The sequence below is a fragment of the Pseudophryne corroboree genome, chromosome 12, assembly GCF_028390025.1.
Source record: "Pseudophryne corroboree isolate aPseCor3 chromosome 12, aPseCor3.hap2, whole genome shotgun sequence".
Lineage (NCBI taxonomy): Eukaryota > Metazoa > Chordata > Amphibia > Anura > Myobatrachidae > Pseudophryne > Pseudophryne corroboree.
In genome coordinates this window covers 101,089,983-101,115,019 of record NC_086455.1, presented here as the reverse complement: position 1 = coordinate 101,115,019, position 25,037 = coordinate 101,089,983, and the positions used below count along the sequence as shown (strand labels likewise).

The 25,037-nt window shown below is 44.7% G+C and overlaps 1 protein-coding gene across 4 annotated transcripts in view; it reads right to left on the bottom strand.

Moving 5' to 3' along the window:
• Positions 1–858: 858 nt before the first annotated feature.
• Positions 859–25,037, bottom strand: part of LOC134980836 (zinc finger protein 41-like) — a 437,261-nt gene continuing 413,082 nt past the window's right edge. For all 4 annotated transcript variants that reach the window (XM_063947822.1, XM_063947820.1, XM_063947823.1 and 1 more), the window contains one exon: positions 859–3,543. In XM_063947822.1, coding sequence (XP_063803892.1) covers positions 2,627–3,543 — 917 coding nt within the window. In that variant the 3' untranslated portion in view covers positions 859–2,626. The remainder of the gene's footprint in view (positions 3,544–25,037) is intronic.

Here is a 25,037-nt window from a genome sequence, read left to right as displayed (position 1 = left end):
CGTACACAGCGCTCAGTGCCAGATATGCCCTCATAGTGCTGCCAGATATGCCCCCACAGTGCTGCCAGATATGCCCCCACAGTGCTGCCAGATATGCCCCCACAGTGCTGCCAGATATGCCCCCACAGTGCTGCCAGATATGCCCCCACAGTGCTGCCAGATATGCCCCCACAGTGCTGCCAGATATGCCCCCACAGTGCTGCCAGATATGCCCCCACAGTGCTGCCAGATATGCCCCCACAGTGCTGCCAGATATGCCCCCACAGTGCTGCCAGATACGCCCCCACAGTGCTGCCAGATACGCCCCCTCATGATGCCAGATACGTTCCCTCCCCAAGTGCCAGGTATGCCCCATAGTGTTGTTACTTACCCCTCCGTCGATCCCGCGCTGTCTTCTGGAGGGACACGAAGCGCACAGCACGCGCCTCTCCTGTGTCCCTCCTGCATCTTCGGCGGCCGCGGCGGGTCTATTAAAGGAAGTGCCGGTTCGTGATCAGAGGTCACGAACGGGTACTTCCTGTAATAGAACCGCCGCTGCTGCCGCCGGAGATGCAGGAGGGACACAGGAGAGCCGCGCGCTGTGCGCTCCCTGTCCCTCCTTCACACTGCTCTGCCTCTGCCTGTCACTGACTCGAGTATAAGCCGAGGTGGCTTTTTCAGCACAAAAAAAAGTGCTGAAAAAGTCGGCTTATACTCGAGTATATACGGTAACTTATTTGAAGAAAAATAAATAAATAAATCTAAGTTGGATTGCTGTTTTTACATTAATATTTAATTTGGCATAATTTAGTACTATTTCTGCTCAGATAAATGTGTATACCTAATAGGATGCTAAAATATGGCCTTTACTTGCCAACATAAATTACAATCACTATGAAGTTTATTTTTTTTTAATAAACATTTTCAAACAGGAAACCACAAAATTATATAGTAGATCAGCGGCTTTTAATAAAATACATCAATAGGGGGCAAATCTGTGCATTTGGTAATATGTTTTGTGCTTACACTGTACAGCAGCTTGACCTGTTCATGTTTGTACAACAGAAAACTTTCATATAACTATGAAAACTACTATTTATATATTAAATTGGTCATAATAAAAATTCAAGACTTACAATGCATAACTTCTAATGCCCCACTTTCTTGATGATGGTTCTTCGACAATGCCAGTGTCAATGAGATGTAATAAACAGATTCATTAAACAGTAAAAGGCCTACTGTAAAACTTTGTTGGTAGTAAGAGGTAGGCTGGTCAATTGTTATTGGAGGTTTGACCTGAGCTGCTGAGAAATCTGTACCCTATTAGCGCTCCTGGGTTTTAAACTCCAATGTAGTTTTAGGCATTAATGACAAGTGTACATTAGAAAAAGATTTATTTTACCATTATGTTTCACTCTATAAATGGGCAAAGCTATTGCTGTATGATGTATAGCTTATTACCAAGTATGCACATAGTACAAGTATGACATATCGCTTATTACAGAGTATGTACAAAGCCAGCAAAATAAGTTCAAGACCAAAAATATAACTAGCACAGTTCATATTCAGAGTAGTAACTTGGTAAACTACATCCCAATATGTAGGTATCGAAGTAAAAATCAAGACATTTCACTAGCAAATTCTTTCTACATACAGAGGTGTCCCGCTACATTGTACAGTAGTTACATATAGCAGCATTCTGTAGCATGGCTGCGAAGCACAGCCTCGTATGCATCTCTAGCTGGCTTCCATAGACTTTAATAGGCAGTGGGTACTGGGCACATGCCAGCTCCCACAGAAGTGAATGCATAGCAGGAGAGTACATCGCAGCAACACTGCAAAAGGACACATCTGTACAGAAGATCAATGTAAGCAAGTTTCATAAAACAAATGAACACATTTCTCCTGATACAGTGCTATCATTTTACTTTTAAACAAAAGTCCACCTTGAGGCAGTTTTAGCTTCCAAACAGCGTTTTCTTCTGGGTTTTTTTACTTTTAGATATGCTTATAAATGTGGGCATGCAGCAGGATCAGTACAGACCTAAATGTTGTTTTGTCGTATACAATGAACGTATACAAATCTGCATGGAAGATAATGGTGTATGAAGGTGTATTTTTTCATCTTTTATTACCTTGATAAAAATAAAAAACCTGTTTCTACTTGTGTCCTATTTCTGCAGCCAGGGGAATAGACCAATGAGGCTACTATCAATATGCATGTTTCATATCTGAGATTTATTAGAACACTATCTAGACCTTCTTTTTATCATTAATGAGTTTGCACCTGCACAGGTTCTGACAAGTTCCCTGGTGCTGCCCAAGTCTATTGTTCTCAGTCACAATCCAAAATAATGACATTCTTAAAACTAGCAATAGATCAAAGATGAAAAAGCTGATTGAAATGAAGAAAACAACCAGACATGGAAGAGCAACACATTCCACCTCAAGCTTTATACTCAACATATGCCGCTCAATTTACAAGCCCACAAATATTACTGGTTTATATACCAATACATTGATAAATATACAATATCTTGAAACTTTTTTTTTTTTTTAAAGAAAGAACTGTAGTCTAATAGAAGTTTCAGTAACAAGTAAGACTGTGTTATAATCAATAATGAAAGGTTAACATGTGTGCAATATATTACAAGGCCACGTTTGCCATACTTCTCATGTGAATGGTCTGATGTCTAACCAAATGTGAACTTCGAGAGAAAGACTTCCCGCATTCTGCACAAGTGAAAGGTCTCTCGCCTGTGTGGACCTTTTGGTGCCTCACTAGATGCGAGCTGTGGCCAAAACACTTCCCACATTCTGTGCAGAGATATGGCTTCTCCCCAGTGTGAACTCTCTGGTGTATGATAAGATTTGAGCTACTAATAAACCTTTTGCCACAGTCATTGCAGACATACGGTCTCTCTCCTGTGTGGACTCGTTGATGCATGACCAGGTATGACCCGCTAATGAAGCTTTTCAGGCACACTTTGCAGGTATGAGGCCTTTCTCCTGTGTGTGTCCTTTTGTGTACAATAAGGCTAGCATTCTGAGTAAAGCTCTTGCCACACTCTTTACACATATACGATTTTGGTTCCACCTGGATCTTTTTTTCCATGATTGTGTCTGAGCTGTATGTTATGTGCTTTCTGCGTCGGAGTCGGGTTGAGACATGTTCAAGTGTTTGGACTCCTTGCTGTGTAGTGGAAATCAAGTTTCTATCATGTTTTATAATAATGTTTCTCTCTTCAGTATGGGTCGTTTGGTGTACAATAAAAACTGACTGCTCATTGAATACGTCTCCACATTCACCACATGTGAATACTGCATGCTGATTGTCTAGAGTTTCTGTGACGTCATCTTGCTTCTCGTTGGAAGGTATACATTCTGTATTTTCAGGGCTCTCTCTGCACAAGGACTCTTCAGGTGAGCTACCTGTATGTCTCCCCTGATTCCCGTGCTGTGTTGGTGGAGGTCTGTAAGTTTCAGCATGAAGATCTTGTGAAATTTGTTCTCCAATTGAATGATGCGGAGAGTGGCACCCATCTTCTTTTCTTAGGGAGTGACCTTACACAAATAAACACAAACAGCAATTATATAGGTTTTACCATTGCTTTATGAAATTCAGTTGGAACACTTCTACCTTATAGTCATTAATTACTAAAGCATTAAAAGATATGTAGGGAAATAGTAGAGCTTAGTCTGTTGGGATACTAATGACTCTTACCACTCCTTAGGTTTGCAATATAATACCAAACTGCACTTTGAACTAGACTAAAATACAACTCTTTTCTTGTGGGCTAGTCATCATAGTTGTGGGTTGAGGAATTAGATGAGAAACTGCATGTTACACTGCCCTATGCTGTGCTTGGAGTCCACAACAAAAACAGTGAAAAACAGATACAGGAGTAGTGATGCTCATGTAGCAACAGACTGCAGCAGCAGAAGAGAGAAAACCCTACTACCTTTATGTACCAACATATGCATTCTGATCAAGTATTAATTATACAATTTTGTGCTCTCAAACATGCTAATATCATACCAGCCAGTGCAAACCAGCACATCAATATCAAAGCAATTAGTACTCCCGAACATACCAATATTAAACCAACTGGTTCTCAATAAGCTAATATCACACTAGCCTGGGCTCCACAGCACTCCCAATATTAAGTCAACCAGTATTTTGCAACAGGATGCAATCAATTTGCTGGCTGTCGGTATATCGGTGGTCATAATACAGATGCCGGAATCCCTGGCAGCCGACAATGTCGTAAGACGGAGCTATTCCCACTCGTGGGTGTCCATGACACCCATAAAGTGAGAACAGAACCTGTGGCGAGTGCAGCAAGCCTGCAAGGGGACTCTTAGCGCCCGCCACGCTGCTGGCATTCTGGCGGGCGGGATGCCGCTGTCGGGTTCATGACAGCCGGCAAACCGCCAGCCAGTAATTAGTATGTATTCCTTCTGCAACAGCGTGGGCCAAACACGGTTTGAGTTCCTGTGTAGGTCTTACCTGTTAAATCCTTTACTCTGAGTCTAAGGGGGACACTGGAATCCTTAGGTACAGATTGAACCTGGGCACTGAAGAGTTAAACTTGTTTAAAACAGTATCTGCAGCACAGCCTTCTCCTCCCTATAGAACCCAGCTCTGCTACAGCAGCTAGTTAATAGCAAGCTCAAGGAAAGTGGGAGAAGAAAAGGAAAACACCATGCACACAGAAACACAGGTACACACTGTGACTTTAACATGTGCAGGTTTGCAAACCTTGAAAAGCACAGGGCGATAAGGGAGGGCTTCCAGTGTCTCCCACTGACACTGGAGACATTAGGACATCCCAAAACTGTTCCCTTACCACTTAACTGGCATTACAGGCGATCACTCTTCCCCAGTGTGTCCCCCGTTTTTGACGAGGAGATTTGTTCTGCAGATATGCATAATATTGAAATATTTAAAAAAAATAAAAATACTTTAAACTTTCTGAATTGAAAATAAAAATAATAATGTTATGAATGGTTTGGAAGGGAAAAAATAAGATTTTACTTACCGGTAAATCTATTTCTCGTAGTCCGTAGAGGATGCTGGGGACTCCGTAAGGACCATGGGGAATAGACGGGCTCCGCAGGAGATAGGGCACTTTAAGAAACACTTTAGGATTCTGGGTGTGCATTGGCTCCTCCCTCTATGCCCCTCCTCCAGACCTCAGTTGGGGAAACTGTGCCCAGAGGAGACGGACAGTACGAGGAAAGGATTTTAGTTAACCTAAGGGCAAGATTCATACCAGCCACACCAATCACACCGCATAACCTGTGATAAACTATCCAGTTAACAGCATGAACAACAACATAGATTCGGTTCAAACCGACGAAACTATAACATAACCCTTATGTAAGCAATAACTATATACAAGTCTTGCAGAAGAAGTCCGCACTTGGGACGGGCGCCCAGCATCCTCTATGGACTACGAGAAATAGATTTACCAGTAAGTAAAATCTTATTTTCTTTAACGTCCTAGAGGATGCTGGGGACTCCGTAAGGACCATGGGGATTATACCAAAGCTCCCAAACGGGCGGGAGAGTGCGGATGACTCTGCAGCACCGATTGAGCAAACAGGAGGTCCTCCTCAGCCAAGGTATCAAACTTATAGAACTTTGCAAAGGTGTTTGACCCCGACCAAGTAGCTGCTCAGCACAACTGTAATGCCGAGACCCCTCGGGCAGCCGCCCAAGAAGAGCCCACCTTCCTAGTGGAATGGGCCTTAACCGATTTAGGCAATGGTAATCCTGCCGTAGAATGCGCCTGCTGAATCGTGTTACAGATCCAGCAAGCAATAGTCTGCTTTGAAGCAGGAGCGCCAACCTTGTTGGCCGCATACAGAACAAACAGAGCTTCAGTCTTCCTGATCCTAGCTGTTCTGGACACATAAATCTTCAAAGCTCTGACCACATCCAGGGACTCTGAATCCCCCAAGTCCCGCGTAGCCACAGGCACGATAATAGGTTGGTTCATATGAAAAGATGAGACCACCTTTGGCAGAAATTGAGGACGAGTCCTCAATTCTGCCCTATCCACATGAAAAACCAGGTAGGGGCTTTTATATGACAAAGCCACCAATTCCGAAACACGCCTTGCAGAAGCCAAGGCCAATAACATAACCATTATCCAAGTGAGATATTTCAATTCCACCGTCTTGAGTGGTTCAAACCAAGGTGACTTGAGGAAACTTAATACCACGTTAAGATCCCAAGGTGCCACCGGAGGTACAAAGGGAGGCTGAATATGCAGTACCCCCTTCACAAATGTCTGTACTTCAGGAAGAGAAGCCAATTCTTTTTGGAAGAAAATAGATAAGCCGAAATTTGGACCTTTATAGACCCTAATTTTAGGCCCAAATTCACTCCCGTTTGCAGGAAGTGAAGCAGACGGCCCAAATGGAACTCCTCCGTAGGAGCAGTTCTGGCCTCACACCAAGATACATATTTTCGCCATATACGGTGATAATGTTTCGATGTTACGTCCTTCCTAGCCTTGATCAGAGTAGGAATGACCTCCTCCGGAATACCTTTTTCCGCTAGGATCCGGCGTTCAACCACCATGCCATCAAACGCAGCCGCGGTAAGTCTTGGAACAGACAGGGCCCCTGCTGCAGCAGATCCTGCCTTAGGGGAAGAGGCCACGGATCTTCTGTGAGCAACTCTTGCAGATCCGGATACCAAGTCCTTTGTGGCCAATCCGGAACAATGAGGATCGTTCTGACTCCTCTTAGCCTTATTATTCTCAACACCTTGGGTATGAGAGGTAGAGGAGGGAACACATAGACCGATCTGAACACCCAAGGTGTCACTAGAGCGTCTACCGCTACCGCCTGAGGGTCCCTGGACCTGGCGCAATACCGATTTAGCTTTTTGTTGAGACGGGACGCCATCATGTCTATCTGAGGCAGTCCCCACCGACCCACGATCTGTGCGAAGACTTCTGGATGAAGTTCCCACTCTCCCGGATGGAGGTCGCGTCTGCTGAGGAAGTCCGCTTCCCAGTTGTCCACCCCCGGGATGAATACTGCTGATAGGGCGCTTACATGGCCTTCCGCCCAGCGAAGAATCCTGGTCGCTTCTGCCATGGCCACTCTGCTCCTTGTGCCGCCTTGGCGGTTTACATGAGCCACTGCTGTGACATTGTCTGACTGAATCAGAACCGGTTTGCCCCGAAGCAACGCCTCCGCTTGGCGTAGGGCGTTGTATATGGCCCTCAACTCCAGGACGTTGATGTGGAGACCAGTCTCTAGATTTGACCAGAGACCTTGGAAATTTCTTCCCAGTGTGACCGCTCCCCAACCTCGGAGGCTTGCGTCCGTGGGCACCAGGATCCAGTCCTGAATTCCGAACCTGCGGCCTTCTAGGTGAGCACTGTGCAGCCACCACAGGAGAGATACCCTGGCTCTGGGAGACAGGGTGATCCTCTGATGCATTTGTAAATGGGACCCGGACTATTTGTCCAGTAGATCCTACTGAAAGGTCCTCGCATGGAACCTGCCGAAGGGGATGGCCTCGTACGATGCCACCATCTTCCCCAGGACACGTGTGCAATGATGCACTGAAACCGTTTTTAGCTTTAATAGGTTCCTGACCAGGGCTATGAGCTCCTGAGCCTTTTCCATCGGAAGAAAAACCTTTTTCTGGTCTGTCTAGAATCAGACCCAGAAAGGTCAGGCGCGTTGTAGGGACTAGCTGGGACTTCGGTAAATTGAGAATCCAGCCGTGCCCCTGCAACATCCTCACCGACAGCGACACGCTGTCCAGCAACTTCTCCCGAGATCTCGCCTTTATAAGGAGATCGTCCAAGTATGGGATAATTGTGACCCCCTGCTTGCGCAGGAGCACCATCATTTCCGCCATTACCTTGGTAAAAATTCTCGGGGCTGTGGAAAGCCCAAACGACAACGTCTGAAATTGGTAATGACAGTCCTGTACTGCAAATCTCAGGAACGCCTGATGAGGAGGGAAAATCGGAACATGAAGGTATGCATCCTTTATGTCCAGGGACACCATCCAACCCCCCCCCTCCAGGCTGGCGATGACCGATCTGTGCGATTCCATCTTGAACTTTAATTTTTTCAAGTACAAGTTCAGGGATTTTAGATTCAAAATGGGCCTGACCGAACCGTCCGGTTTCGGGACCACAAACAGGGTTGAGTAATACCCCTTTCCTTGCTAGAGAAGAGGAACTTTGACTATCACCTGTTGAAGATACAATTTTTGAATTGCAGTCAACACTAACTCCCTCTCTGACGGGGAAGCTGGCAGAGCCGATTTGAAAAACCGGCGAGGAGGTACGTCTTCGAATTCCAGCCTGTATCCCTGAGAAACAATCTCTATAGCCCAGGGATCCACCTGTGAGTGAACCCAGACCTGACTGAAAAATCGAAGACGCGCCTCCACTTGAGCTGACTCCCCCCGGGAAGCCCCAGCGTCATGCAGTGGACTTTGCAGATGTAGGGGAGGACTTCTGCTCCTGGGAACTAGCTGCATGCAGCTTTTTTCCCTTGCCTTTTCCTCTGGCAAGGAAGGACGATCCCCGTACCTTCTTGCTTTTATTGGAACGAAAGGACTGCATTTGATAATGAGGTGCCTTTTTAGTATGCTGCGGGGGGACATAAGGTAAGAAATTCGATTTACCGGCCGTAGCAGTAGAGACAAGGTCCGAGAGGCCTTCTCCAAACTCCTCCTCCCCCTTGTAAGGCAACGACTCCATATGCCGCTTTGAGTCGGCATCCCCCGTCCACTGTCGGGTCCACAGGAGTCGCCTAGCAGAAATAGACATAGCATTTATTCTGGAGCTTAGTAAACAAATGTATCTTTGAGCATCCCTCATATATAAAGCAGCATCTTTGATATGCTCTAGGGTCATTAGAATGGAATCCTTATCTAGGGTTTCAAGTTCCGTAGATAAGGAATCTGTCCATGCTGCGATAGCACTACACACCCAGGCCGATGCCATAGCCGGTCTAACGATAGTACCGGAATGTGTGTAAATGTGCTTCATGGTAACCTCCTGCTTACGATCAGCAGGATCCTTGAGGGAAGCTGTATCCTGAGAAGGCAGTGCCACCTTCTTGGATAAGCGTGTCAGCGCTTTGTCTACCTTCGGCGAAGATTCCCATCGTATCCTGTCCTTTTGTGGAAAGGGATATGCCATAAGAATCCTTTTGGGAACTTGTAGTCTCCTATCTGGAGATTCCAAAGCCTTTTCGCACAAGTCGCTTAGTTCAAATGAGGACGGAAAAGTGACCTCAGGCTTTTTCCCTTTATACATGTGTACCCTCGTGTCAGGGACAGGGGGTTCCTCAGTGATATGCAAAACCTCTTTAATGGCCATAATCATGTAACAAATACCTTTCGCCACCTTTGGCTGTAATTTTGCATCCTCATAGTCGACACTAGAGTCAGACTGCGTCGGTATCTGTGTCAGTGATCTGGGATATGGTGCGTTTTTGAGACCCCGAAGGTCCTGGTGCCACAGGGACAGGCATGGTCTGACTACCTGACTGATCCCTAGCTTCAGCCTTGTCTAATCGTTTATGCAGTAAATTTACATTTGCATTCAAGACATTCCACATATCCACCCAGTCCGGTGTCGGCGTTGCCGACGGCGACCTGACCATCATGCACTCCCCCTCCTCCTTAGGTGAGCCTTCCTCGTCAAACATGTCGACACACGTACCGACACACTTCACACACACAGGGAATCTCTTTTCTGAAGACAGGTTCCCCCTGAGGCCCTTTGGAGAGACAGAGAGAGAGTATGCCAGCACACACCCCAACGCTATATGTCCCTGGAGAAAAACAAAGAATGTTTACCCAGTAGCGCTGCTGTAGTGTATAAACGCCAATAATGTGCCCCCCCTCTACTTTAAAACCCCCTTTCACTGTGTGTCAAGCAGGGGAGAGTCCGGGGAGCTTCCTCTCAGCGGTGCTGTGTAGAGAAAATGGCGCTGGTGAGTGCTGAGGGAGAAGCCCCGCCCCCCTCGGCGGCGGGCTTCTATCCCGCTCAAACTTATTAAAAAATGGCGGAGGCTCTTTTATATACATGTACAGTGCCCACCTGTACATGTATATACACTTTTGCCATAGGAGAGGTGTTTTATTGCTGCCCAGGGTGCCCCCCCTGCGCCCTTACAGTGACCGGAGTGTGTGAGGTGTAGCGGAGCAATGACGCACAGCTGCAGTGCTGTGCGTTACCTCTGTGAAGCACCGAAGGCTTCTGCTGCCTGAGACATCTTCTGTCTTCGTTTCTTCTGGCTCTGTGAGGAGAACGGCGGCGCGGCTCTGGGGTGAACGCCCAGGACGAACCTGTGTTCATTACCTCTGGAGCTAATGGTGTCCAGTAGCCGAGGAAGCAGAGCCTAACATTTAAGTAGGTCTGCTCCTCTCTTCTCAGTCCCTCAATGCAGGGAGCCTGTTGCCAGCAGTGCTCTCTGAAAAAGAGAAGAAATCCTAACAAAAATGCTTTCTAAGCAGGAAACTCAGGAGAGCTCCCTGCAGTGCACCCATTCTCCTCTGGGCACAGTCTAAAACTGAGGTCTGGAGGAGGGGCACAGAGGGAGGAGCCAGTGCACACCCAGAATCCTAAAGTCTTTCTTAAAGTGCCCTATTTCCTGCGGAGCCCTTCTATTCCCCATGGTCATTACGGAGTCCCCAGCATCCTCTAGGACGTTACAGAAATTATCAGTTAAGTGGTTAATGGAGGGAATGCTCCTGTGCTGAGCTAAGGACCCGATGCCCAAAACTAGCATCGCTAGAGGTAAAGGTTATGAGTAGAGGACCATGACACTGCATGTAGAGCTGCTCTACAGAAACACAGAGTCGAGCCACCCACGAAGTCTCCACAGACAGGGTGGAATGGGAGTGAGCCAAAGCTGGAACCATATTGGATAACCAAGTGAATGCAACGCTCTGAGATCTGTTTGGTAGCGAGTCAACCATGCCTGTTGGCATCATATAAGATAAACAGGGAATCAGACTTGTGAATAGCTATAGTCCTGCCCACGTAGATGCATAGAACCGCAAGAGAAGTCAAGGAAGAAGTAGGATCGGAAGCATCAGCATCCAGAAAAGAGGGAACCACAATATAAATATAAAATCTTGGTACCACCTTGAGCAGGTACCCCAGCCTGGTACGAAGGACCACTCAATCCAGATGAAAGATGAGATCTACTAGACAAAGCACTCAAATCAGGCACATGGCGAGCTGAGTCAATCGGCAGCAAGAAAATGGTCTTCCACGTGAGCAGTAAAGGTCCACGAAGTCCTGGGGCTCAAAGGGGTGAGACTGAAGTACTCTCAGAATAAGCAACAAATACTGAAGCGCCAACGGAGGAATGAAAGGGGGCTAAAGATAAGGAATCCCCTGAAGAAAACTCTGCACCGCTGGCTAGCGAGCAATCTTACACTGAAAAATGTCCTAAAGGGCTTATGCATGAACAGTCAAGGATGAGAGATGGGGGCCCATATCCAACCTCAGCTGCGAGAGAAACAAAAAATGGGAAACATGAAACACTGATGAGGAGACATAAGCATGCCACACCTGATAATAGATCCTTGCCAAGTAGAATTTCTCAGCCAAGAGCATGGTACAAACCACTGCATCAAAAAACGGAATTAGCAAGTCGGTGATCCGTATCGGGACTCTTGGGCTCTGCTGACATAAGCGTATGAGTGAAGTGGATGTAATATGGGCATGCTCATAGTTTTACAGATTAGGAACACTAGTGACATGTAGGAACCACAGACCAGACATTTTCTAAAGAGGAACTTTGGATGTTTAAATTTAACACTCTGGTTCCACATGGGCTCAATGAAAACCTAGAATTTAAGTAATTCTCTCAAACAATGCAAGACTATTAAAATCTTATCTATGAGCTCAACTGAATTCATTTTTTCTAGGAGTAGAAATATGTTGGGCTATGTGGTTGTAGTAAATATGATGTTTATTTTGTAGTTTGGGTAGTTATCATTGATATGCAGTATAGATAATATGTGCAAGCTTCCTATGCGCTGATTAATCATTAAGAAACACTAAGTGTAGACATTGCTGAACTAATGTCTTTGTAAAATACATTTAGAGGTCTGAGATTCAAAAGTAGCGTTAATAACCACTAGTGAGAAAGGTCACGGTTATCTAGTGTAGTGGTAGAAAGATGGTTTGGCAGACAAAAGCGTCATAGGATTGAGTCCCAGTAAGGGATAATGATTATACGGTATTACACTATATTTTTTAAAATGCATATATTCCTTTTTGTTTTCTTTTTATCAATATATAAGTGATGAAAATAAATCTTTTTACGTTGTTGATATTACAAAGATATAAAGTGATATTTATATATATGGTGATGCAATAAGGATATCTTAGTTAAGATTGGGTCTGTGTGTTTTTATTTTAAAACAATGATATATATGTGATGGCTATGTGAAAGTAACTGAACGCACCTGTGGATTAATTAATGGATGAGATGGCTATGTGGAGGTGCTCAATTATATTCAACTGTTCTAAGAAGTTGGAGAAAATTTTTTATTATGAAATGGACTGAGGCAGCAGTCCATTAGAATTCACTCTTTGAAAAATTACCCAGACAGGAGTGAAACCGGTTAAAGGATTACCTGTTGCAACATTTGTTCTTTACATCAGGTGACCACACCTCAGTTGCCCTAGCCGCCAGCAACCTCTTTGCTGTTTGCTGGACATCGAGGGTCCCATCTTCCTACTGTACATGTCATCAACAGAGTACCGGAGCTGCACCCTGATACTATCACTGCACCCCAGACGCACCACGCGGAGATACACCACATCATTACTATTGCACCATCCAGTGGCTGTGAGGCGGATGCAGCCAATATTGTGTGTGTCACAAGGAGACTTGTTGCCATTAATTTGCATGGATTACATCATCATGGCTATTATTGCCTACTATTCAGGTTCTAGCAGAACCAATTATATAAAATTTTGGTCACATTGATTTTGTATATAGAGGACCATTTGTCGGACTGGATTATAAACTGGATAGCTAAAACCAACATGTTGGCCCTATAGGAGCTCCACAACAACAAATATATACCCACCTCTGTGGGAAGGATACCTCACATATGCCAGCGGTCATTTGTAAAAAAACCCCTCTGTCTAATCATAATAGACCCAATATCCAACATATACTGTAGTCTTATGTTTTATTTTTGTATTATTACAGTTGTTTTTATTGTGTTTTTGTGTACAACCGGTTGTAATCATTTCTATATGTACATTTATTGAATAACAGACATAAGAAACATTAAGTCTGTACAATTAAATAAAATAGCTAGCTTTTAAAAAAAAATGTTTATTGAAAGATACAAACAACATAGAAAATTTGAGTACATTCTTGTATACAGGTCGGCAAGATGGCAGCACTTAAAATATAACCAAAGCTCCATAGGAATATATTGTAAATATGAACACAAATGGAGACATATATATAAATACAAAGAGGAGGGATTGCATAAAGACAATTGAAGATATTCCCGGTCTACAGAAGAAAATTATGTAGTAGGGTGGAGCAGGTAGAGTGACTTATTGCGGGCAGCTATAGCCTTTGAAATGAATCTCTACCTAGAAAGGCAAGGAGCCTTTCTCCAGTGTGGCCAAGTTGTACCAAGAAGTGAGACGTACTATACCTTGAAGGAAGTCCCTCTCTTCAGTAGACAATGTGAGCATATAAGGTAGCCAAATATAAAAAAAAAATTGTGATCTAGATTCTAAATCTAAAGAACAGTCTATCCACTCCATCCTATAAGCATGCGCCAATCTCGGTAACATGAGAGAAAGAGTAATGGGAGTAGAGTGTATCCACTAGGACAAAATACTTTTTTTTTTAGCAATTGCTGCTATTTTAGCAAGTAAAAGTGTAGTGCCTTTAGTATTTTGTAGACATAGGGGTCGAGTATAATAATAATTCTACAGTGCCCATGGCATTGTTATGGTGAAAGAGATGTGAATGATATTATTCACATAATTTTGGATATTAGCCCAGAAGGCATGAACTACTGAACAAGACCATAGACAATGGAGAATATCAGTGTCGGGGAGGCAACACTTAAAACAATTGGAGTCTTCTGCAACTCCAGTTATAAACCTTAGTTTTGGGGTATAGGTGGTCATTCCGAGTTGATCGCAGCCAGCAACTGTTTGCTGCTGCTGCTACGATCATCTAGTACACGCCTATGGGGGAGTGTATTTTAGCTTAGCAGGGCTGCGATCGCTTGTGCAGCCCTGCTAAAATGAAAAAATTTCAAGCAGAAGACGACCAGCACCTATACCTACTTACCCTGTGCGACGTTCTCTGCGATGCTGGGGCCGGCTTTGACGTCAGACATCCGCCCTCCGTTCTGCTGGACATGCCTGCATTTTCTTCACCACTCCCCGAAAACGGTCTCCAACGCTCCGGATCCGCCTTCTTTCTGTCAATCTTCTTTGCGGTCCGCTCTGCGACTGCTTCCTTCATTAGACGCAACGTAACCCGCAACGTCGCTCACGCGCAATGCGGTCGCCGCGAATGCGCATTCCGGACATGTTCGCACCGCAGCGATAAACTGCTGCGTGCGAACGGGTCGGAATGACCCCCATAGTACGCCCGATGGAGGATCTTAAATTGAATTTCAGCAAATGAGGATGAAAGTTTATTCAATGTGGCTGAGGCTGTGACAATAGTTTGTAAGGGAAGAAATGGGGAGGAATCCTTCCACTTTGCCATACCTGTTGATAAGGTAGGTCAATGTTCTTCCTAACTTGTTCATATAATAAAGAGGTAGAGAAGGAGGTACCTAAATGGGCATCAAACACCAGACATTAAACACCAGAGAGTGGTTCGAATGGTTTAGCTCAGTTAATAGTCTGGTCACAAAACTGCGGGCCAGGAAATAAGCGAAGATGAGAATCTGGATATCAGGAAATAGGGTAGTGGAGAGACCATCATCCATCAAATGATATGCCAAACGAAGTCCATGGAGATGCCAAGTCCAGAAAATCGCATGAGGGTCACCCTGTTGAAAATCACGATTATGTAATAACGGTGAGAATATAGTGCGAGTATAGGACAATCCTAATCGCTTACGTGATATACGCCACACCATACAGGTATTGCACAATGGGTTATCTGTAACCTCTATAGGAAGAGAAAGTGGCGAGGTATGTAAAATGGAAATCAAAGAGCCCTTGACAAGAAAGTCCCGTTCAATATCCAAATTAACAAAGGTAGAGGTTCCACCTACCCAGTCCAGAGCATATCTCAGATTAGAAGCTATTGCATAGTCTTGTATGTTGGGAAGATTAATACCCCCCCAACGATACTGGCTGTTGCAATTTCAAAAGTGATATGCAAGGGCGTTTGCCTGCCCATATGAATTTGGATAAGGCCTTATTGATAGTGGCATTATCTTTTTTTATTCAATAAAAATGGCAGCATCTGGACTGGATATAGAAACCTAGGGAAAGAAATAATTTTAAATAAATGGCATCTCCCGATATATGATAGTGGCAGATGTCTCCATTTTTCAAAATCTTTCAACATTTGAGTTACAAAGTGGGAATAATTGATAGTATATATTTTGGTAGGATCACTAGGAAATCTTAAACCTTAATAGATGCTCTTGGGCCCAGCGAAAAGGAGTTACCCCATCCAGACTTAGCTATAGTATGTAGAGCTAAAGCTTTTGTTTTAGTGAAACCAGATACCAGTTGGAAATCCGCCAAAATACTTTGCAGGGAGGGGAGTGCCTGTTTCGGGTTACTAAAATAGAAGAGTAGATCATCTGCAAAGGCCGATACTTTAACCTCCGTATTGCCTAATCTAATACCTTGCCACGTGCTGTCCTTGAAAAATACGCGGATCAAGGGGTCGTGCCAAACTCAATAATAGTGGGGAGAGGGGGCAACCTTGGCGGGTGCTCCTGGACAATGTGAAAGGTGACGAATTTAGCATATTAGTAGTCAAATAAGCTAACAGGTGTGAGTAGAACATATTGAACATACCAATAAATGCCGAGCCAAATGTTTGAGCATGGAGTATACGTGAAATATGCGACCAGGAAACCAAAAGCCTTGTCTGCGTCACAGCTGACAATGATGGCTTCTTTATTGTTTAATTGATAATAACGGTGCATTGCAAATACCAACATGCGCACGTTGTGGACCAAAGTTCTGCCCTTTACAAAGCCATTTTAGGCTGGGTGCAATATCCGAGGCAGAAAGCTCCACATACGCTGTTTCAATAGTTTAGTAAAAAGTTTAATGTCTTGATTTAATAGAGAGATGGGCCTATAAGATTGGACCTGTGTAGGATCTTTACCCGGTTTTGGGAAAACTATAATCCTAGCCTCAGTGAAATTTAGGGTGGGGGGGGGTTCTGAAAAGCAAGGAGTAAAAAGTAACCATGTGGGGTAACAAATGGTCTAAGAGGAGTTGATCGTATTCTGCTCTGAAACCATCAGGACCCGGGGATTTACCTTTGGCCAATGATTTGATCAAAAAGGACAATTCTGCATCTGTTACTGGCGCAGTTATTAAATCTCTTTCCTCTTCAGTAAGGACAGGCAATTCCGCCTTAGAGAGGAACCGGGCGCCTTCAGATGGATAATCAGGTGGAGAGGTATATAGCAACTGATAATAATCCCTGAAATGGTTAGATATATCCGATGGGTCTGTAACCGGGGGTCCATTTGAAGGGTCAATTTGCAATATACGAGAAGGGGCGTTATTGGAACTAGCTAGCAGTTTCCCCGATTTATTGCACATGTAATAATATTTGCTACGCTGAATGTCATGGGCAAATTGGGCCCGTTCAGTACATAAGGCATCATAAGAGTGTTTAGCGTCTAAGTAATGTTGTCGAGAGGCCTTAGAGTCTGACTGCAGCATGGCATCATATGCCGTCGTCAACAATTTACTGTGATCTTCAATAATTTTTGAAAGCTTTGTCTGTTTCCTGGCCACATACTCCATCACTTGACATCTAATTACTGGTTTCGCCGCAGCCCAAAACAGATGAATATCATCTAAATGGCTTGCATTATCTTGTTCATAATTACAGAATGCAGTTATCAAGTGATTATGAAAATCAGTAGACTTGGCAAGGTAGGCAGGAAATCTCCAGTTATAAGAAGTAATCAGGGGATCTTTAATAGAGAGGGTTGCCCGGACTGGTGAATGGTCTGAAAGAGCAATAGGGCCTATACCTGAGTCGACCACCCTACTATAGTGTGTCAGAAAGTAATCAGAAATCTATTCGGGAAGAAGTATGATGGGGGTGAGAGTAAAAAGTATATTCCCGCGAGATCGGATGTTGGCACCTCCATGGATAACATAACTTCGTATGAATCTTTCAAAAAGGTCAACGAGGAGACATCTCCGTCCACACCCTGGCAAGAGGAACGGTCCAAACCCCTAGAGAGAACACAATTAGAATCGCCACCAACCAATATTTCCCTTTCCGCCCAATCCTGCAATTTTGAATTTATAACCGTAAAGAACGGTCTGGACGAGCCTGTTGGTGCGTAAATCACCGCTAATGTGTACAAGGAACCCAGAAGTGAAAGTTTTATAAAAAGAAATCCTTCCGGATCAGACCACGTATCTTTGCATGTGTAGAGCAAGTGTTTCCTAAATAAGATCAAAACCTCCCTACGTTTAGCAGTAAATGAAGCAGTTTTATAATCTACCACCCAAGGTCCCCTAAGTGTATTTGGGTCTTTTATATTCCAATGGGTCTCTTGTAAAAATACAATATCTGGTTTAAGGCGTTTCAAATATGATAATACTTTGCGTCTATTGATAGGGGAGTTTAGTCCCTCCACATTCCAAGAGATACATTTTAGAGAGGACTGAGTCCTAGTGGATCTATCAGTTTGATACAAAGCAAAAGATTTTGAATACACCTTAGGCGCTACCACCATGTAAGCAGATATCACATGACAATGCTGATGAAATGGCACAATGAAATCTTTCAATAGTTGTCACACTTCTTCAGGGCTTTTATGTCTCACACTTCTTCCCGCTTCAATCCCTCCTCATGGGCAAATGTTGACAATATGTAAGCAAGAAGGAGATGTCGTATATAGTGTAGTAGTTTTTAAAAATTTACTATTTATTATTATAAAAAACATATAAGAACATTCTTTTGTCCTATTAAAAGTAATAGCTTCACTTTCAAATAAAAATTGGAACCGTACTGTGTCCAGCTCCCAGCAAGTAGCAGTGTAAAGAGTGTAAATGGAAGGTTCTGGAATTCCTCCCTCCTCGCTATCTGCTGGCCACTGGATTTGGTAAGCTCCTCTGTAATTGTGGATGCAGGTAGATGGACCAATGTATGCCTCCAACGCGTTTCGAGTTATCCTTAACTCTTCCTCAGGGCAGAATGATCTCTACCTGTTATGCACACCAGTGCCAGCAGGAATGTACTGGTGTCTGAACGGTGAGGGATGCAAAACAAATGAACTCACAGACAGACTGGGGAATATGACATTACATACACAGAAGGTGATAGGGTAACAAAATAAACACAAAGTGAACAGAGAAGCCCAAAGGCTAAGAAACTGGGTGTCTCCCTAGTATTAGGAATGCTCAGATGGAAAGAAGCGAGATGTAGTGATTTAATACGTAGAGAACCCGAAATGCTGTTGCTAAGGGCAACAGCAAAACCCTAAAGGGTTACCAACGGGTGTGGCAGTAAACTCCTTGGTCAGAGATGGAATAAAAGACACAAGGAGAGTCTCCACAATCCTAGTCCTCACTTGCAGTGCACTGGTTCAGCTTACTGCCACTAAACTGACACCTGAACACCTTGCACAGTGAGAACGGATTTTGGCAGGCAAGTCTGAGAATACAGCCGCAAACTTGCAAGGTTCACAGAGTAGCAAAAGAACCCCAGCAGGTTAAACGACTGACTCCAGTCTTACTGCTAGGTCTGGATTGGCAGAGTGTAATACCAAATCCCAAGGCCTATTTGCAGTAAGCAACAAACAAATACAAAGTTTACACAGTACTAGCTAGCTTTCAGGAACTGACTAACCAACAAAGATTCAGCAGCATCTGCCTAATCTGAGAAGAGGGTTTATATAGCAGGTGCTGTCCACGCCCCACTCAGACCTCACAGACTGTGAGCACAAAAACCAGCACCGGATCCCCTGCCGTGCACAGAGCCTGTAACCACTGCACAGCAAAAGACCCGAACCGGAGTGTCAGCTACGCTCAGGTTGCTCCGCTAGCACTTGTCTCCCGGTTGCCATGACGACGTGGCAGCACAGAGCAGGAGACCCTAACACTACCTGCATGCGTCCCCTTTTTATACTAAAAATGACCCGGAAGTGAAATCTTCACTTCCTGTTTCTTCATATAAAAATTAAAAAATATTCACATCAAATTCATACATCATTATCCCTTGTGTAATACATAGATTAATGGAACAATTCATATCTCATAATTTAGGGTGGCCGTATCCTGTGACGGCAGGGCTACCTTCTTAGATAAGCGTGTCAAAGCTTTGTATACCCTAGGGGAGGATTCCCAGCGTAACCTGTCCGCTGGCGCGAAAGGATACGCCATAAGCAACCGTTTGGAAATCTGCATTTTTCTATCTGGAGATTCCCAAGCTTTTTCACATAACTCATTTAACTCATGTGAAGGGGGAAAGGTCACCTCATGCCTTTTTTCCCCAAACATATAAACCCTCTTGTCAGGGACTGGGTTTTCCTCTGAGATGTGCAACACCTGCTTCATTGCTATAATCATATAACGTAGAGCTTCAGCTTTATCCAACCTTTTATGCAAGGAAGTAACATTATCATTTAAAACCTTCCACATATCCCTCCAATCGGGCGTCGGCGGCGATCCCACATTCATTTGTACCTGCTCTGCTTCCACATAGCCTTCCTCGTCAAACATGCCGACACAAGCGTACCGACACACCACACACACAGGGGATGCTCTATTTGAGGACAGAACCCCCACAAGGCCTTTTGGAGAGACAGAGAGAGTACGCCAGCACACACCCCAGCGCTATATGACCCAGGAATTACACAGTAACTTAGTGTTTACCCAGTAGCTGCTGTATATACTGATTTTGTGCTAAATTTATGTGCCCCCCCTCTCTTTTTACCCTCTTTCTTCCGTGAATCTGCAGGGGAGAGCCTGGGGAGCTTCCTCTCAGCGGAGCTGTGGAGAGAAAATGGCGCTGGTGAGTGCTGAGGAAAAAGCCCCACCCCCTCAGCGGCGGGCTTCTGTCCCGCGATTTTGTGTAAAATAATGGCGGGGGCTCATGCACATATACAGTGCCCAACTGTATATATGCCACTTTGCCAAGAGGTCTCTAATTGCTGCCCAGGGCGCCCCCCCCTGCACCCTGCAGTGACCGGAGTGTGTGGGTTTAATGTGGGAGCAATGGCGCACAGCTGCAGTGCTGTGCGCTACCTCATATGAAGACTGGAGTCTTTTGCCGCCGCTTTTGATGTCTTCTTGCTTCTCACGCCGGGTTCTGGCTCTGCGAGGGGACGGCGGCGCGGCTCTGGGATCGGACGACCAAGGGTGCGTTCCTGTGTTCGATCCCTCTGGAGCTAATGGTGTCCAGTAGCCTAAGAAGCATGACCTATCCGCAGTTAGTAGGGCTGCTACTCTCCCCTCAGTCCCACGTAGCAGAGAGTCTGTTGCCAGCAGATCTCTCTGAAAATAAAAAAAAATCCTAATAAAATACTTTCTATTTAGCAAGCTCAGGAGAGCTCACTAAGTTCACCCAGCTCGTCCGGGCACAGATTCAAACTGAGGTCTGGAGGAAAGACATAGAGGGAGGAGCCAGTGCACACCAGTATTCCTAATTCTTTCTTAGAGTGCCCTGTCTCCTGCGGAGCCCGTCTATTCCCCATGGTCCTTACGGAGTCCCCAGCATCCACTAGGACGTTAGAGAAATAACATTTGCAGAGAGAGTTAGATTTGGGTGGGTTATTTTGTTTCTGTGCAGGGTAAATACTGGCTGCTTTATTTTTACACTGCAATTTAGATTGCAGATTGAACTCACCACACCCAAATCTATCTCTCTCTGCACATGTTATATCTGCCCCCCCTGCAGTGCACATGGTTTTGCCCAACTGCTAAAAAAATTTCCTGCTGCGATCAACTTGGAATTACCCCCTTAGCTCAGTTGTAAAAACATCCCACATTTCAGCCCTATTCTTATCATGAAACTCAACCTCCCAATTGATATCGTTTATTACTTGTTTCAGTAAGTTGAAATTAGCTTTTCTAAAGTTAAAAGTCTTAGTTAGACCTTTATAGTGTTGTTTTTGGAAGCTCATATCAAATGTGATCATATTATGATCGCTATTTCCCAAGGTCTCCCCTACTTTAGCATTTGATATTATCTCTGTATTATTAGTTAGTACTAGGTCCAGTATTGTCCTTTGTCTACTTGGTTCGTCGATTACCTGGACAAGTAATGATATTTTAGCATGTTTAAGAACCTGTTTCCCCTAGCTGTATTTACTGTTTTGGTGTTCCAATGTATGTATGTATGTATGTATGGACAATTAAAGTCCCCTATGATAATGACCTCCTCCATTCCTGCAGATTTTTTGATTTACTGCAAGAGATGTCAGTCGTCAGACACACTAATATCTGCCAGTTTTTAGCATGTCCCTATTAAAAGTTTTTTTGTATCTTTACCCCCACTCGAAATCTCAACCCATAACTCCACGTTATCTTCAGTCCCCTCGTACATGACCTGCTTTACATAAGGTTCTAAAGATGGCTTAACATAAAGACAAAAAATCCCTCCTTTTTTATTAGTCCTGTCTCTCCTGAAGAGGGTGTACCACTCCATGTTTGCTGCCCAGTCGTGAGAATCATCCCACCATGTCTCTGTAATGCCTATGATATCATATTGGTCATTAAGTGCAATCATTTCTAATTCCCCCTGATAATGCTGATTATGATTACCTTATAACCTTCACTATATGGGTAAGAGACTCCGTACGCAATTGGCGTATGGGGTACCGTAAGGGTACGCGCTTAGCGTAGCATACGCTCGGCCGTGATCGAGACGCACATGCGGCACGCTCGCAGCTTAATGCGTGGTGTCGAGCACGCTACAGGCGGGCGACTACCGTAATGCTACGCTACCAGCGTAGCGGACGCTCGAGACCACGAGGAGATCACGAGCGGCGCAGACGCTCACAGGATGACAATCAGTAAACCTTGAATGTAACACACAGAAAGGATACTCTTATGCTGTAAACCTTGTACTGAAATACTGCAGCGATATAACGCTGCTTAACCTTGTTAATCCTAAAGCTGTTTGAGCGATCGAGACGCTCCTATTACCCTCTGCAATGTAATGAACACACGATACCGTGCTAAGGTTCCAACACCTTTACTAACAAGCTTTTAGTTATATCGAAAAGGGGTAAACAGTTTACAAGTCATACACTACAAGCTAACATATAATTCTAACAGAAGATCTAGACAGAAATATACAATAACGTTACAATCTTATACTATAACAGAGAGAGAGAGAATGAATGGCCAATACAAACAAAGAGCGAGTTGATTACAGAGAATTACTTACACACACTGGGAACGATCGCTGCGCAGCTTCTTCTGGTACCAGCTCCAAGTTAGTCAATATGAAAACCGTTTGTGGAGAGTCAGAGAGTGAGCTGCCCAGGCTGGCTGATCTTATATACACTGCATACAGTACACTACAAAGGGACCTATAATCTCATTGTTCATTGGACACAGGAATGTCTCCTCGCATCATAACAAAAGGTCATAGGTTAGTTTGAACAGGTGGGCTGTGACTATTACAAACTGCTCAGGTGGGAGGGAATCGCCGGATTCCGGCCGCATGGATAATGAACTGCAAATATATATGTCCAGAATCTACTAATGGCCATAACTATACGCAGGAGCGATTAATCTTTACCTAACCAACACCGGATTGTTGCTATTAAAATACTCTTCGGTTAGGTACCAAACACATCTGCTCAAACCCTGTCTGGCCCTTCGTACAACAAAAAGAGGAACTCCTTTGTCCAGGGACCAACTACACTAACCAAACTTACTGTTACTATTAAGGGGAACATTATCTATTAAACCTGCTATATGGATTTATGAAGTAGCGATTGTGTCGCTCGCTAGACGCACACAAACTCTACCGTAAATGCACATACCATGCGTTCAAGCGCACGCCCGTAGGGGCGCCGTCACGCAACTGCGAATATGTGCACGCACGCCAGAGAAAGTGCATGTGCAGCGGGCGAGCGCATGAGGTGAATATATGGCAACGTGCAGCATGATATTTTTCTGACTTTGACACCCCATTTTACTTGTTAGGTTTCTTGCATTTGCAAGCACATACTTAAGTTTAGAACTTCCCTGAACTGCAAGTTTAGTTGTATACGTTTCCTTAGGAAGTTGAGTTTTCCTTAAATTACCATCGCTGACTATTTTTCTTCTTCTCTCCTCACCACTCCCCATTATACTTTATACATGCCTCTTTTCTACTCTCTAGTTGTCTCACTAATTCTTTTTTTGTCCCTCCCCCCCAGGCACCTAGTTTAAAATCTCCTCAAACTTTCTAACCTTCCTTCCTCCCCAGCACTGCTGCCCACTCCTCATTCAGGTGAAATCCATCATGACAAAAAAGATGGTGCCTGACTGAGAAGTCCACTCAGTGTTCCAAGAACACAAACCCCTCCTTCCTACACCAGTCTCTACGCCACAGATTAACCTCCCTAATCGCTCTCTGCCTCCCTGGACTAGCGCTTGGCACAGGTAATATTTCAGAGAATATTACCCTAGATGTCCTTGCCTTTAGTTTCTGGCCTACTGTAAGTCCCTATAATCTTTCTTAAGGACATCCCACTTAACACGAACTTTCTCGTTAGTGCAAACGTGCACCAAGACCACCAGGTCTTTCTCTGCGCCTCCCAACAATCTTTGTACTCGGGCCACAATGTGACATACCCGAGCACCTGGGAGAGAACAGACTGTATGGCGAACACGGTCCTGGTAGCAGATTGTCCTGTCTGTCTTCCTGATAATAAAATCCCCTACCAGTACAATCTGACTAGGTACCTCACTTTCTCTTATCCCCTTTGTCCCGGCGGAACCGCTCCTCCGGTTGCTAGAGGGAACGGTATCCTCCAGCATCGTCATTTCCTCACTGCCATCCCCAGAATCTTCGTCCAATCGGGCGAATTTATTGGGGTTTGGCAGATCGGAGATGTCCTGTCTCCCTCTCTCCTTCTTTCTTCTAACCGTGACCCAGCTAGCTCACTGACTGTCCTCGTCCTCCTCTACCGGTGTCCCCCCCTGCAACTCCTCCACCATTTTAGCTAAGCTTTGCTCGAGATTGTGAAAATCCATCAGTCATGTAACGGTTTGCTTTAGATCAGTTACCTGGGATACCAGGGGAACCGTTCGCACACACACCTCGCGCAGATGAACTCACACTGGGACGGTTGCTCCAGGTGCGCATACATCTTGCACAACATGCACAGAGTGCGATTCTCAATCACGGCCCCACCCATTTGAATAACTAACTCCCTATTACTTTCAGAAAAATAATACAAACAGTACAAAAGAATACAATACAATTTATGCAACACAATACTGTACTATGGCCTAGCTGTGAAGAGAAACAATATTCAACAACAGAAAAGTACTTGGTAATACAATGTGTAATAATGTATCATGCAAAACAGTCAGTACAGTAATAATAATGATACTTGCATGTCTGGGGGAGTCAGGAACTCCTGCAGCAGCAACTACATATGGGTACCTGTGTTGGCTCCTTCCAGCTGTTCCCAGAACCATCTGGCACGTTGATCACAGTGCCGTGCTCCCGGCTCCAGCCTCAGTCAGACTGCCCGCTGTTTCACTCTGTCCTTGCTCCCGCAGCTCCCCGCCGCTTTGTGTATCTCCCCACACTCCCCCACTCTCTCTTCACCGGGCTTACACCGGTGCCCAGCTTGCTCCGGCACTCGGTGCGCT